The sequence below is a fragment of the Ammodytes marinus genome (genome assembly GCF_949987685.1).
Source record: "Ammodytes marinus genome assembly, chromosome: 20".
NCBI lineage: Eukaryota > Metazoa > Chordata > Actinopteri > Uranoscopiformes > Ammodytidae > Ammodytes > Ammodytes marinus.
The window spans coordinates 17660948-17676869 of record NC_137224.1 but is presented as its reverse complement, the minus strand read 5'-3'; the positions used below and the strand labels follow the sequence as shown (position 1 = coordinate 17676869).

The window sequence follows — 15922 nt, the reverse complement described above, 5'->3', positions numbered from 1 at the left end:
ATGCCACGGTGGACACGACAGCAAATATTGAGGAATGCCTCTGCTGGGTTATTCGTCTTTCTTTTACCCTACACTTTTTGTCTCAGTTTTTTTTTTCGCAATATACATCATCTAGTACAATATGATGCCTTTTTATTTTGTAGGGAATATTCCTTTTTAATTCACCAAGAGACATCATTTCCTACTACTCAGTTAGTACATGGCCACACAGTGTGCTAAAGCAGAGCTACTGGATGTCCGGAACTACTATGACTGTTGCAGTTATCACAGTGGAGGATATACAGATTTCTTGACAGACTCAAATTCCGACATGAAAACAATGTTCTCTTCTCTGCGACAGCTGGACTAGAACGAGTGAGGAGAGATAGTTGCATATTGATGCCTTTTTTATAATTCATGTGCTGTCTAAGCACTTAAACATGGAGGTGTGTGTGTGTCTGTATGAGACTGGAATACAAATCGGTGTTTGTAGCAGGCTTTTTTGTTGCCAGGTTTTATCAACCTTAGGCTTTCTGTAGCTTCATATTTAATGGAAAGACGAGTGAAAGATGAGTGGTGGTGTCGAAACTCCCGTTTACCTTTCGTAAGTTTATTCCCCAATATCTTAAAAAAAAAAAAAAAAGGCTCAGCTACTGCACTTTTTATTTCAATTTATTAATTATTGTTCTGATCATTGTGCCAAATTATAGAAATTGGATCCGCAGCTTTTTTAATTATTATTTTTTTTAATCAAAATGCCTAAATGCCTTAATTCATGCTTCTCAACTTTGCTCCTCTATTCTATTGAATCCATCTGTATCTAGTGTAATGATCCTTTGATGAGGAATTTTTCACTTGTGTCTTGACATTTCGTCGACCAAAGGTTAGAGCAATGCATTTCACTTAGCAGAACCCATTTAGTGAACTCATTAAACGTAACTCTTTTCATTGAATTCAACCTTTTGCAGTGGCATCAAATTAGCATGTAGCACGGCTCACTCATTCTCATCTGCATTGCTTTTGAACTGTTGCTCTATCCCCTCTCATCCACAGCCATCTCCCCCTACGCCCCTGCTCCTTGCTACGTGACTATCAAACAGAATATGTAGCAAAGTATGCATCGTTAACATACTGTGATTTAGCTTCATACAGTTATTACATGAACACAAGTCTAAAATCCTGTACACACACACACACACACACACACACATACACACACACAGGAGGAACATATGTAGAAAGCTTTGAACAACTATGAACAACAAAATGTCTCCCAACACAGTCACACCCACTGCACTGTAGCTCCCTCTAGGCCGTTACCACATGGTGCATTAGAATATTTTTAAAGTGCGATTTGAATTTCTCCATTATCCTTCAAGGTTAGCTGACACTGAAAGAATGAACCAACATCAACTATTTGAAGCTGCATTCATTGATTTCAATGAGATGCATGGGCACTGGCAGCAGGGTATGCAAATAACAACCCATTGACAAATTATAATGAAGTAGTTAGTTATTATATTATGGTGACTGTTTTAGCAAACATTTGCCTACTTTATCTGGCAGACACAGGGCAACATTAGTATAGAATTTGATATGGTATCGTTATCCCTCTGATGAATGTGTTAGGACAATATTAAATCTCCTTTTGAGCTCTGTATTTGGTCTCCGCCATCTTCTGAGGAAAAGATGGCTGCTCTTAAGCCAAATACAAGTTGGGCATTTTCTTTATTTTTCTCCTCTTCCTCCATACTGTGCTGTAACTTTAGGATGGGCCCGTTGTGGAGCGACACGATCTAATTTGAAGGATGTGATTCAGATCCCACTCTGCCACCCACCCACGTCTTTCTGTTTCACTCAGAAATAGGTCACACACCACAGAAGAAGAAAAAGACACTATAATATCAGCTTCATCCTGGATTTTAAAGTTACAGGCCTGAACACCCATAAGGAGTCCGCAAACACATCTTTTGTTTCACTGGAGGCAAAGAAATGTACTTGTAGTAACTTTATCCATTGTTATACACATGTTGATGTTGATGGAAACAATTCTCTTTAGGCTCTGTAAACTAGTAATCAAAGGGCCCAGGATACTAAAACTGGACCTGTTTTCTAGCGCACACACAGTATACAGGTAGCGGATTGTGAGGAGATATTTAATGATTCCGTCTCTGTGTCCACGCCTTGTCTCTCTCTCTGCCAGGCCAAGTCATGCATCTGTCACATGTGCGGCGCCCACCTCAGCCGACTCCACTCCTGCCTCCACTGCGTCTTCTTTGCCTGCTTCGCCAAAAAACACATCCACGAGCACGCCAAGAGCAAGAGGCACAACCTAGGTAATGGCGCACCCCAACACACACACACACACACACACACACACACACACACACACACACACACACACACACACACACACACACACACACACACACACACACACACACACACACACACACACACACACACACACACGCAAAAGCCATTGTCTACGTGCTTTCTACATGTGTTACCTGAATGTTGTCTTCTCATCCTCTTTACATAAATAAAGACATTTCCACCATAAAGTGATGCAGAAAAGGCACAAACTGATGCATAAAAGTCCACCAAAATGCAGGAAATTAACTGTTTCCCAGACCCCCCCCCCAATGTTGAAAGTAAACTTACATCCATGTTCAAGATGCTGTCAATCATGCTGTCTCCTCCGCAAACAAAAGGCTGCTGAGACTGAGTGGGCTAATTACACAGATGAGTGACTACTAAAGGTGTAGCCTGCTGTGCTTGCATAAAGCTGTTAGGCTATGAGTTAGTCATGTATTGCACTTTCCTACTTTGCCTGACTGTGGCACCGGCGTGGTTTATAATCAATCAAAAAAAAATAATCCAAACTGTTATGCTACATGATTGCGACAGTCTGAAGGGTTTGGCCTCAAGGGGCATTTGAATACCACCTGTGTTTATTTGGCCTCTGGCACCCAATTAGTGTGACAATGCATTAGTCAACCTAATGAATAGGGACTGAGGACTGTGTGGGTGGTTGATTGAAATGAAGCACTCTTTGTTTTAAAGTCAGCTTTCTCCCTTTTGAAACACTCAGTGTGTGTGTGTGTGTGTGTGTGTGTGTGTGTGTGTGTGTGTGTGTGCGGCCTCGTACTCGAGGAAAAATGTGGGCTTTCGCAAAAAAACACAGAGAACAGTTGGAACAGTCCATGCTACTCCCACAGGGACACGCTGCCTGTGCTGATCAAAACCCTGCACAGCACACCAAGCACTAAACTACTGCAGAGGAGATCGCTGTGTGTGTGTGTGTGTGTGTGTGTGTGTGTGTGTGTGTGTGTGTGTGTGTGTGTGTGTGTGTGTGCTGCTACCTGATCTCACACAGTCAACCACTGATCGTGTGCAGCCGAGCAAAGGCTTTCATCTGGATGACCATCAAACCATCCAGTGAGCCCCTAGTGCACTTCACGGAATCCTCTGCGACTGTTTCTCTCTACTCATTCATTCAGATGTCTTTGTTATTGGTCACCCTTCTGTATGGCAGGATTTAACAAAAGCATCTGCCTATTTTCCATTGTTAGAAACAGGACAGGTAAGCTCACTTCTAGTTCAAATCATCAATTCATCACACCTCAGACAGATCTTGTGAAATAGCACCAGCATTTGGCATAGTCTGGTGCTCTCAGATATATATGAGCATACACACAGGCAGACAAAAATAAAGTTGCACAATGAGAGTAGAATTAGGCTTGTATGAGAAACAAAAGTAACTGCCTGCCTATGATATAAAGTAAAGGTGTGAGGGATGATGACAGTATTATTGTGGACACTAGAGTTTAGTTGTTACCTGCGAGTTATAGGGACATACTCAAAAGTGGATGGTGGCTTCAGTGTTACCATCCATCCATTGTATTGTGATCACTACACCAGCACACACAAATTGCTCTCTCTCTCTCTCTCTCACACACACACACACACACACACACACACACACACACACACACACACACACACACACACACACACACACACACACACACACACACACACACACACACACACACACACACACTTGGCGACTGTTCTGTGTGAAACAGCACCTGTGACATTCCCCTCAAAGATTCTCATTCCAAAGGAACTTAGCAGTGTGCAGTTGTCGTGATGCGGACGTCAAGCAGTATGTGGCAGCCATAATAAAGCAACAATGCTGAGACATTCCGCCCTGGTGAAGGCTGCGTAGAGATGTTATGTAGCAAAAGCGCTCGTGCAGAACCAATAGCACAGACTACACACAGGCGATGTTGAAAAGACAACATCAACAGTGAGTGTATTATCTCAGACACACGCCATTGGTGTAAACATTGCGATACCAGCTCCATGCCCGGCGCCTTTTCTTCTCCACATAATAGAATGAAAGGCTGTGTGAAGAGGAGAGCCCATGTCGCCGCAGAGACACTTGGGGTGTCCATGACAAAAGGCTGGCTTTGGCAGCTGCTTCCAATCTGCATCCTGTGTGTGTGTGTGTGTGTGTGTGTGTGTGTGTGTGTGTGTGTGTGTTTTAGGAGTTGATTTAGAGTAAATAACGGTATAATACACAAAGAGAGAAAATATATTGGAAAGAGAGAAACAGGACAGATCTCTGGAGACTGGTGGTGGGGAGTAATTAAGTCATCTTTACTGTCTGTGAATATCTCCTCACAATCTGCTACCTGTCCGTACCTTGTATGCGCTGGAGAAAAAAATCCAGTGTTAATATACACAGCCTAGGCTCTGTAAACGGCCATGTCTCTAGCTACGGTTGGCCCCCCCTTGTTTACATACCCTCTGTTTACATACAGGTTTACAAAGCCTAGGCTGTGTATTAACACTGGATTATTTTTTCAGCACACACACGGTACGGACATACACATATGACAACAAGAGTGCTCCAGAATCGCTTTAATTACGTGAGTCAAATGCAGTGGGGAAGAGAGAGAGTGAGAGACGGTCTATTACATACTGTAGAGAAAAAAAATTTAAAAGAGAGAAAAGAGAGGGATCTCAGCAGACTGCTGGTGAGGAGGTAATTAAGTCGTCTTTAGCTAAACCCTGTGGAATTGGCCTTCATTAAACCTGGGCTCCTTTTCTTCTTTTCTTTCATCCATCCCTTTCATCCAAGCGTTTGGTGCATTTGGCTCAATGCTGTTCGCAGCCTTGTATTGGGCTCATCTCTCTCTCTCTCTCTCTCTCTCTCTCTCTCTCTCTCTCTCTCTCTCTCTCTCTCTCTCTCTCTCTCTCTCTCTCTCTCTGTATCCTCTCCTCTTGTTCCCATGGTTACCTGATGACCCTTTCCATATTTAGGATCGTACAAGTATTTTGTCTATTTGCACTTGTACCCCATCCTCTTCTTAACTTTTTTTTCTACCTTGTCTCCCCCCCAATAATCAACTAAAGATCTTCCTCCCTTCCTGCCCTACCTCCATATTCTTCCTTTTTTCCCCCTCCTTTAAAAAAAATCAATCCATACCTGTAGAGGATAACGTGCCGACTGACAGGTTGTCACGGCAACAGCAAACAGGTAGCTGCGGGTTAGGTGAGGGATAGAATGGAGAGAGAGAGAGAGAGAGAAAGAGAGAGAGAGGGGTTAAGGTCTGTGTTTGAACATTTAAGAGAGCGAGTGATGCTGAGAGATTATTACACAGTAGATTGCCTCACCTTTTGACTCGGCATTCTTTCTCCCCCTTGGTTTCCTGGAAGGTGTCAGCAGATATGTGATTAGCCCGGCTATAGCAGGGCTTCTTCTCAGCACCATGGCAACGGGGCCCCGGTGACTCGGTTGTCCACGCTGTCCTCGCATCTGAATAAAAACAGCTCTCTTAACGGTCTTATTTCTCTCCCTCTTCTCAACTGTCTCCCTCAGCCATTGACCTGCTGTATGGAGGAATCTACTGTTTCATGTGCCAGGACTACATCTATGACAAAGACATGGAGCAGATCGCCAAAGAGGAGCAGAGGAAAGCCTGGAAGATGCAAGGTATGACTTTGAGACAGCATTAAACACACACAAGGCACATCACACATGGTGACCCCCAGTAGTGTCACACACAGGAGGAGGGGGGGATACACTTATCAGAGATAACAACACAAACACAGCTAGGTTATCCGCTCATCTGTCAATGTTGTCTTTAAACATGAGTTCGGCTTTTTGACTGTAAATTGTATGTGTGAAGAGGAGCCGTGATGTTTTCCAAAGAGTTTTTCCGCTTTCAGTCCCCCCAAAACGCTGTTGTCGTGTAAACGAACGGCCGAAAACATACAGATACGTTTGCCTATTATGTTAAAGACGTTGCAATCATGTGAGTGTGTGTGTGTGTGTGTTTTTCCTATAGGCATAGGGGAGAAGTACTCGACATGGGAGCCCACCAAGAGGGAGCTGGAGCTGCTCCGCCACAACCCCAAAAGAAGGAGAATCACCTCCAACTGTACTATTGGTAGGTTACTCCTTTTGAAACACGCACATGCACGCACGCACTCAAACACACCCACACACACACACACACACACACACACACACACACACACACACACACACACACACACACACACACACACACACAGTGGGAAAGCGCCATTATTGTCTTCAGAGCAAAGCAGCAGAATAGGTTTGAAGCAACAGGGAGTATCATTAAGAAGAAGCAGTTTTGGGGTTGGGTAGTGTGTGGGGGCGAGGAGCCCTGGCATATGTTCAACACCTTTGCAGCATCCTGCAGGGATCTGCAGTGTATAATCATTATTAACATTGCTGGCACTGTCTGCTGGGAGGAGAAAATTACAGCACGAAACATCACTTCCATCCATCCTTCCTCCACCTCCTTCCTCCTCCCTTCTTCCTTATCTCCCTCTCTCCTCCTCTGTGCCAGCGTGTGCTTTGCTCCGCTGTAATCCGACAAGGGTTTCCCTGCATGCAGTCCAACGTTGCCTCAGGGATATCGCTATCAGCTATTACTGTGTGTGTGTGTGTGTGTGTGTGTGTGTGTGTGTGTGTGTGTGTGTGTGTGTGTGTGTGTGTGTGTGTGTGTGTGTGTGTGTGTGTGTGTGTGTGTGTGTGTGTGTGTGTGTGTGTGTGTGTGTGTGTGTGTGTGTGTGTGTGTGTGTGTGTGTGTGTGTGTGTGTGTGTGTGTGTACTTGTAGATGCATCTTTATGTGTGTGTGTGTGTGTGTGTGTACTTGTAGATGCATCTTTATGAGGACAAGTTTGAGCTTTTAACCATCAGAGTGAGGACATTTTTGTTTTGCCTGGTCCCCACTTCTTCAAATGCCTGTTTGAGGGTTAGGACTAGTTTTAAAAGTTCATTTGAGAATAAGGTTTAGGTTGCGGTTAGTATGAATGTTGACATTAGGCATTTAGTTATGATGGTTAAGGTTGTGGTTAGGTGCTGGGTGGTGCATTTAGTCAATAGATGTCCTCACAAAGATAGAAGTACAAGAATGTGTGTAACAGCATTGCAGCTTATGTGCCCCACTGCAGCAAGCCAGGACAAATGATCTTGCTCTCTTCACCTCTTTCTCTCTCACTCCTCCACCCATCCTTCTCTTCTAATTTGTCTCTTTCTTCCCTTGCCCTCAGGCTTGCGCGGTCTGATAAACCTTGGCAACACGTGCTTCATGAACTGCATCGTGCAGGCGCTGACACACACCCCGCTACTGCGCGACTTCTTCCTGTCCGACCGGCACAAATGCGAGATGCAAAGCAACTCGTGTTTGGTGTGCGAGATGTCCCAACTCTTCCAGGAGGTAACTGACTGACTGTCTTAATTCTTAAAAAGTCGTAGAAATCCATACATCTAAATACGAAGCCTTAATATGTATTCAGTGTGATTCTGACAGATTTTAAGGGTGCAGTGTGTAGTGAAGGTGTATTTTTTGCGCCATCTAGAGGTGAAAGTTTCTAGATTGCAAAGCTCCCTTGCTTTCCCCTTTTACAGAAGCTACGGTGGCCTTCAAGGACAATAAGCTAGTTAAGCTGGTAAAACGAGCTATTAAAGATGCCTCAAGTCTTTCCAAAATATCAAGTGATGAGGGGAAGATGTATTTAGTAGTGCTGTCAGTTTAACGGCGTTAACGCAAACCCATTTTAACGGCGATAATTTTTTTATCGCGCAATTAACGCTCGTCATGGCCTAGCAAACGTTGTGTTTTTTTTACAAGCTGTTGAATCAACTAGTAATGTTTGAACAACTGAAACACCACAAACTATACATATGGCTCACAGTTAAGTTACTGTTAAGTCAGATGGAATTGTGGGCTATTTGCACTGAATTGCAAATTATGATATTTTAGAAGAAATACACTGAATTACAAGGGTGTAGAGAATGGGTGTGATAAGAGCATTAAGATTAGAAAAAATAATGGGACAAAAAGAAATCAAGGGACATTTAGGCTAGAATAGATAAAAATGTGATTAATCGCGATTAATTGTGAGTTAACTATGACATTAATGCGATTAATCGCGATTAAATATTTTAATCGTTTGACAGCACTAGTATTTATCAAAGAGTTTTTCACATTCAGCCCTTTTCCTCCCCCCCCCCAGTTCTACTCAGGCCATCGGTCGCCACACATCCCCTTCCGTCTGCTGCACCTGGTGTGGACCCACGCCCGCCACCTGGCCGGCTACGAGCAGCAGGACGCACACGAGTTCCTCATCGCCGCGCTGGACGTCCTGCACAGACACTGCAAAGGTCGGTCACACGTATGACTCAACTTAGTGTAAACGCAGATAGGGAATAAGCAAACAGAACATGAAGAGATGCAGATGCAAAGGAAGAAGTGTGGGACAGAGCAGGGGAGAGCTGCTTGGAATGATGGGATGAGGGCCGTTTAAAAGGACGGAGAGAGAAGGGAGAGATGCGCTAAGGACTGCTAGGAAGATGGATATTTTGCCTCGTTTCAACTGAGCAGCACAGGTCGGTTCGGTTTGGTTAGGCTGGGCACGGTAACCCTAGATCTGACTTGCGTTTCCACTGCAGACAGCACACTTACTTGGTAGGCTGGGTTAATGCTGGAAGACGCGGTCAGAGTTTACACAGTCTATGTGTCAGAGCCGTTGAACAGGGCTGGCCGCGGCAGCTACATATCAATCGTGACATCCTATTAGTGGCTGGACGCAGTGTAGCCCGCTCATTCATTTAATTAAGAGGAAAAACACCACACAATACCCTTTCCCATGTTTTGACAGTGGAAATGCTAATAAATGCACACCCAACCGCACCACTCATTTTGTGTCTCTCTTTGCAGCTTAGCAGCAAAGAGGAGTGTCTGTGAAGTTACAAGGCATTGTGATAAATGACTGTTTTTGTGTGTGGCTGGTGTGTGTGTGTGTGTGTGTTTGTGTGTGTCTGTGTGTGTGTGTGTGTGTGTTTTTGTGTGTGTCTCCAAACAGATGACAATGGAAAGAAAGCCAACAACCCCAACCACTGTAACTGCATCATCGACCAGATCTTCACTGGAGGCCTGCAGTCTGACGTCACCTGTCAAGTCTGCCAGTAAGTGCAAAGACGAAAACACTAAACGCAACAGCGAAAACCTTTTTAGTTCCTCGCCAGAGACTGTATGAAGAGATGAAAGCCTGGGAGAACAAAGCGCTGGCCGTGTTCACCACAGTGTTACAGTACAGTTCCATTATGGTACCCTAAGCAGTCTCCAGCCAATGATCGCAAAAGAAACACACACACACACTCCACTTGTCTCTACCCATCCAGAATCAGAATCTCTATAATCCTCTGCCCTGAGGTGACCCCTCCTCCCTCCCCTCTCCACCATCATTCTCACACACACACACACGCACGCACGCACGCACGCACGCACGCACGCACACACACGTCACACACACACTTGTGCACACACACTGAACTGCAGCAATGCACTACACTGCAGCAACAGGAAAACCATTAACTGTGTAAAGTTGAACTCTAGTTCCCCCTGCTGGTCAGATATATGCAGCTGAAAAGTGCTATATAAAATCATAATTATTAATGACTTATTGCATGAAGGACCCACAAGAATAAAGTGGCTTTAACAGTCAAAACATGGATGGTTTCTTCTCTTAGTTGTCAGTGTGTCTGTGCACCTAATGTGGGTTATAATCACTCTGGTTTCCTCCCACTGTTTAAAACATGCTGAATGATTTGGAGGCTTTGAATTTGCCTGCAGGTGCACATTATGTTTTTGTGTTTGACAGACGGGGCAACCTGCCCATCGGTACACCCCCACCACTCAACCAACGTGAGCTGGAAATGCACGCTTGTCATACAGATAAGCAGTTTAAAGAAATGTATCCATGTTAGCGCACGGAGTTCTTTAGACAAGATGGTCTCCGCTCCAAATGTTCTCATTGCTAATCAGCCCAACTTCATTTGTTTTACATCCTTTACTGCCGACACTAAGCCTCAGTGCGTGCTTCTGCAATGCTGCTCAGCACGGAATTATCTCCATAGCCCAGATGAACAAGCGCAGCTGCCAAGGCTAGAAGTTCAAGGGGGCTTAAGCCAGGATATAGATGATGCCAGAATTCTTTTACCATCTCCCTTCTTTTTGTCTCCCCCTTCTCACTTTATATGTCTGTCTGATTAAAGGAAAAAAAACTACAAAGTGCAGTGTCGTTACTGTGCCTCCTGTGAAAGTGGGTAACAGACTGGAAGGTGTACAAAAATGAATGAAACACACAACACAAGCCACCCCTTGAATCTACAGTGGATGTCTACAGCATCTAATTGGTCCTCTCAAACAAGCAGTCTCACCCTGCTGTATGTGTGTCTCTGTGGTCCTCCTATAGCGGTGTGTCCACCACCATAGACCCGTTCTGGGACATCAGCCTGGACCTGCCCGGCTCCTCCACCCCCTTCTGGCCCCTCAGCCCCGGGGTGGACGGCTCAGCGCTCAACGGAGAGAGTCACACCACCGGAGCCACCACGCTCACAGACTGTCTGCGCAGGTGAACCATAGTAAAACACAGTTATTTCCCCCCATGTCTCCACTATCCGTGCCAGTTAAAGGTTGTTATCAAAATCACTTGTTTTTGTCAAAATCAGTGAATTACTCATGATCCCCCTACCTGTCCGTAATGTGTGTGCGTAGACTTCGTACTGAAACAAAAATCCAGTGTTAGTACGCAGCCTAGGCTCTGTAAACGGGCATGTTGCAAGCTACGGTGGGCCCCCTTTGTTTACATAACCTTTGTTTACATACCGGTGTACAGATGTTTGGCCTTTAGCCCTTTTTTAGAGAGCAGTCAGTAACACACACACACACACACACACACACACACACACACACACACACACACACACACACACACACACAGGCACTAAACCTCATCCTCTCCTGTCTAGGTTCACCAGGCCAGAGCATCTGGGCAGCAGTGCCAAGATCAAGTGCAGTGGTTGCCATAGTTACCAGGAGTCCACCAAGCAGCTGACCATGAAGAAGTTGCCCATCGTGGCCTGCTTTCACCTCAAAGTAAGAACGTCTGTGTGTGTGTGTGTGTGCGCACGCATGTGTTTATTGTGTTATTGTTTATCCCAGCGTCTTTGTAACTCTGGTCTCTCTGTTTGGTCCTCAGAGGTTCGAGCATTCGGCCAAACTGCGGCGGAAGATCACCACGTACGTCTCCTTCCCTCTGGAGCTGGACATGACGCCCTTCATGGCCTCCAGGTGAGCTCCATCTCCCACCAAGGCAGCAAGCAATCCACTGTGAGGAGACAGACAGGAGCAAGAAAGAAGGACGTGTACTGCACAAACAAATGTTGAGGGACTAAGGGAGGGCAGGAAGAAGAGGGGAATGACCTCAGGCTTGAGCAAACATTATTCAGCTGTTATTATTCAGTCATGTCTGTTGCACTGTGCGATCACTGTTTATTTATTTATTGAGTACACAGCCTACTTTTTTTAATACTTTGAGTACTGACTATTCCAAGAACTGTCTGTGACTGAAGTCACGTTAAAACCAAATAGCCCGTTAACTTTGTGCACACCAGCTTTGAGTTGGAGACATTGTTTAGTTTTTCACATGACTCGGATCACATTCACAAACGCAAATCTCAAATGGACTATTAATTGTAAACAAAAGAAAAAAAGCTGTTCAATTATTGTTCAGACAGTTTGTCTAGTAAAAAGGCGAATCCCCGGCAATTTCTACCATAGCCTACATCATAGCGCATCAGCAGGTTATTATGCTGAGTGCATATTGTAACAGCCAGAGTCTATTAAATGTAGTGCTACAAGGTGGGTCTCTCTGTATATTTAATGGATATAGTTCCACTGACACCTGGTGGACCCTGGAGTCAACTGTATTAAAGGTCACATATTATGCTAAATGCACTTTTTAAATGTGTTCTAACATATCCATGGGTCCACGGTGTGCCTAGAGACTGCCAAAATATTTAAAAAAATAACAATCTCTCCTTTTCTCACTCTCCCCTTTTCTGAAACCCCCACCCCTCCCCCCCAATATACTCCAGTCAGATTTCTCCTCGTTTCTGACCTCACAAACTGGAAAGCCAGAAGCTTCCACTGTGCAGCCCACACCCCTATTTCTTATTGGTCCACGGCCCCGACAGACAGAGGGCGAGGCGTATCTGGCTTCGCTTCCGGACAGGGGGCGGGGGGAGCTCAAAGATTGTATATTTACGAGGGGAGCTGCAGCTCTTTTTAAAAAATAGGCCATTGTGAGATTAGCTGAACATCAGCATAGTACAATAAATTATCTGAAAGTTTTTTTCAGCAAACAATTAAAGAAAAACGTATTAGGGACCACTAAGACCATATAATATGGTGTATAATAGTACCGAAAAGTGTATAATATGGGAGCTTTAAGCGAGGCTGGTGTGAACGCAACCTATGTCCGTTCTTCTGTGTGTTTCAGTAAAGAGAGCCGGATGAATGGGCAGTACCTGCAGACCGTGGACCCCTTCAACAATGACAACAAGTAAGGCCCACACATCTGTTATAAACCAGTATCAATATCCATCACTCACACAGGGTGCATCCTGGGGGTTATGTTAATATTAATAGAAATACATTCTTCAACAAAACCTGTCTCCTCCTCCTCCTCCTCAAACTATTGATCCCACTTATGCATTCAGCCCACTGCTCTCACTCTGATCAATTTCAATCCCTTGCTTTGGGGAGAATCCACCACCACCCAATGTTTTTTTTCACAGGGGTTTATCCTGATCAAATGCTGATCAGGAATTTATAATCAGCTGAAAAGCCAAATCTTTGCTGCAAGTTGCATTTAAATACATCAAAATACATTGTAGCTCTAATGCTGGTATATATATGTGAGTGTGAGCTAGCTGTTCCTTCCCAGTTTTCTTCTCACAGGGGAAGTACAGAAACATCATGATTCCAATATATATATATAAGTGTGTATTGTAAAATAAAATATTTGTTTTAGCTTCAATTGTGTGTGTTGTGGTTTTAATGAAGTACATGTTTCGCCTTGTTTAATCATTCTCTCTCTCTCTCTCTCTCCCTGTCTCAGGTATAGTCTGTTTGCAGTGGTGAACCACCAGGGGACACTAGAGAGCGGCCATTACACCACCTTCATCCGCCAGCACAAGGACCAGTGGTTCAAGTGTGACGACGCCATCATCACCAAGGCCAGCATCAAGGACGTGCTGGATAGTGAAGGGTGAGCCACTCACAGGACCGAGCAGCATAGCACCTCATGATCAAACTGTATTTAGTTAGATGTTTTGGATTTGCCTATGTGTTTCTACTCGCTGTAATCTTACCTTTATTGTATCTCCCCAGGTACCTTCTGTTTTACCACAAACAGTTCCTGGAGTACGAATAGCATGAGCACAGCCTGCAGGCGGGGACCAGGGGCCGGAGCAAGGATTAGTTGCATGGGACAAAAAAAAGGTAACGGGAGCTACAAGAGGGGAACGGAAAAAACACGAGCGTACCCCAATCACACCTAAGTTGCACCTCTCACTCTTAACACGGAACAACCCTCACTACATACTGCTCTAGTTCCACCTCACCACATCCAGGAGAACCATAACAAAATGCACAAGATTTTTTTGGAAAAGAGATCTGTGCGGGCCCTGAAGGAATATTTGCACACTTCAAACAGTTTTTCACTTGAATTCAGGGGGACAAAAGAATAGCAAAGCAGCTGTGATAATCTCCCATTAAGAACTAAACAACCCCAGAATCAGTCTGTACCTTTCAGACGATAGAGGGATAGTGTCCTATGCCTCTTTTTTTTCTTCATTTTTTCGTTTATCTGTGGAAGGTTTACTCGATCACACATGCTGTTCTTCCCCGTCGTCCCGTTTCAACTGTTCAGTAACACCTGACGACGCTGGGAAAAGAAATGCTTTAGCGAAGAAAAGAGAATTCGCTAAAACCGGAAAAACAAGCGCACTTGTTGGACGCAGCACACCTTCCAGAATGACCAAATATTTCCAGGATGGGGGGGGTTCGTCTTATTATGCATTTATTTTTTTGAATGCAATTTATTTACCTGACAAATGGTATTGAAACACGTTAGAGAGAGACCTTCAGTTCCATTTTCATTCCTCCTGAGTTCGCCGTTGTCAGGGAGATACTTTAAGGACACATTTTTCTTCAACAAGGACAAGGGTAAGAAAATGAATCTGTTCTTTTCTGCCTCTCATGCTGCTTCCTACAGTCACAGTGGGAGAAGGGGGGGGGGGATATTATATTTTGTATACATACTGTGATTAAAAAAAAAGTTTGTTTACAGTTTTGCGTTCTCCTTTAACCCCTCACATTGTCGGTCCGTGTTACGTTGTGCCGTCAATCATGTTTTTCTTATATACACAAGAAAACTGGCAGATAATGTTCATGCAACTGCTGCTATGGCGGCTTGATTTTACTTTAGGGTTTACCCATTTAATTTGGGTTATTTTTTTGTCACATTATTCGGCGTATGTCTCAAGTAAAATGTGTAAGATTCTCCATCCTGCACTGTTAACCGTCGGCCGCATGTTGCTCGAATTCGGTGTGTTTGCTAGTGTGTGTGTCTGTGTGTGTGAATTTGTATGTGTGTATATATGTGCCAGAGGGGGCGGGGGGGTAAAAATCGTGGTGTAGGTGTGTTTGTATAAAACATGTCCTTGGCGTATAAAGAGAAGGAAAAAAAACAAAGTAGGTATGTGTGCGTTCTTGTTTGTATGCACGACATGTGTGGTGGGTGCGTGCGTATGTACCGTATGTTTGTGTACTGAATCAGTACTTGCATTCAGCATGCCGTATGAGCTGGGTATCACAGTTTGGTAGGATTATTATTTTTTTGGTCCCACATGGTGACTATGTATCTTAAAGTATATATATGTACAGTTTGTATGTAAGAGACAAATGGTGGAACCTCAAAGTGGATTTGTTCTTCTATATCGCTGGATGGGGATTGGGGGGGCTGGGGTGGTCATAATAATAAGAAACTTGTCTTGAGCCGTCAGTCATTCCTCACACACATGTAACTGCTTTAAGAACTGGACACAGTGATGGAAAGACACTCAAATAAATAAAAATCTATATCTCTAAACACTTCTCTGCCTGTTATTTATTGATGATATAATGACATTTATTTGTGTTGAATTGCCGTGTGAATGCACGTTATGAGGCATCTAAAGTTAATTTTTTTATATTGCTGATTTGAGAATTGTATATGTATAAGTTTGAAGGGTATCAAAGCAGGTATCTACGGAGTAATAATTAAGGTAAGTAAGACTTACTTTTGCTAAAGGAAAACAAATAAATAAGCTCTTGCAAGAAGCTTTGCAGAATTTGCAAATGTACAACTTTTCATCCCTGAAATTCTTTTTTTTACTCTATGTACCCTCTGGGCCTCAGTAGCTACACAGAACAACATGACTTAATGTTATGGTTACTAGTCAAGCAGACCTCAAGGATCAACAAGGATTCAACAGTTGGCGAT

At 44.0% G+C, this 15922-nt stretch overlaps 1 protein-coding gene across 1 annotated transcript; it reads left to right on the top strand.

The window, feature by feature from the left end:
* The first annotated feature begins 5872 nt into the window (after window positions 1–5872).
* Window positions 5873–13947, top strand: usp22 (ubiquitin specific peptidase 22). Its single transcript, XM_080048711.1, has 11 exons — window positions 5873–5986; window positions 6342–6443; window positions 7580–7746; window positions 8546–8693; window positions 9395–9497; window positions 10787–10945; window positions 11343–11469; window positions 11573–11664; window positions 12875–12937; window positions 13496–13645; window positions 13768–13947. The coding sequence occupies exons 1-11, from the start codon at window positions 5908–5910 to the stop codon at window positions 13808–13810; spliced, it is 1233 nt and encodes a 410-aa protein (XP_079904837.1). The 5' UTR covers window positions 5873–5907; the 3' UTR covers window positions 13811–13947.
* Window positions 13948–15922: the final 1975 nt, after the last annotated feature.

Excerpts from the sequence above, each read along its gene's own strand:
- usp22 (XM_080048711.1), top strand. The coding sequence starts at position 5,908 with ATGTGCCAGGACTACATCTATGACAAAGACATGGAGCAGATCGCCAAA. Across the intron at positions 6,444-7,579 it reads CACCTCCAACTGTACTATTG|GCTTGCGCGGTCTGATAAAC; the intron begins GTAGGTTACTCC and ends CCTTGCCCTCAG. Across the intron at positions 13,646-13,767 it reads GACGTGCTGGATAGTGAAGG|GTACCTTCTGTTTTACCACA; the intron begins GTGAGCCACTCA and ends GTATCTCCCCAG.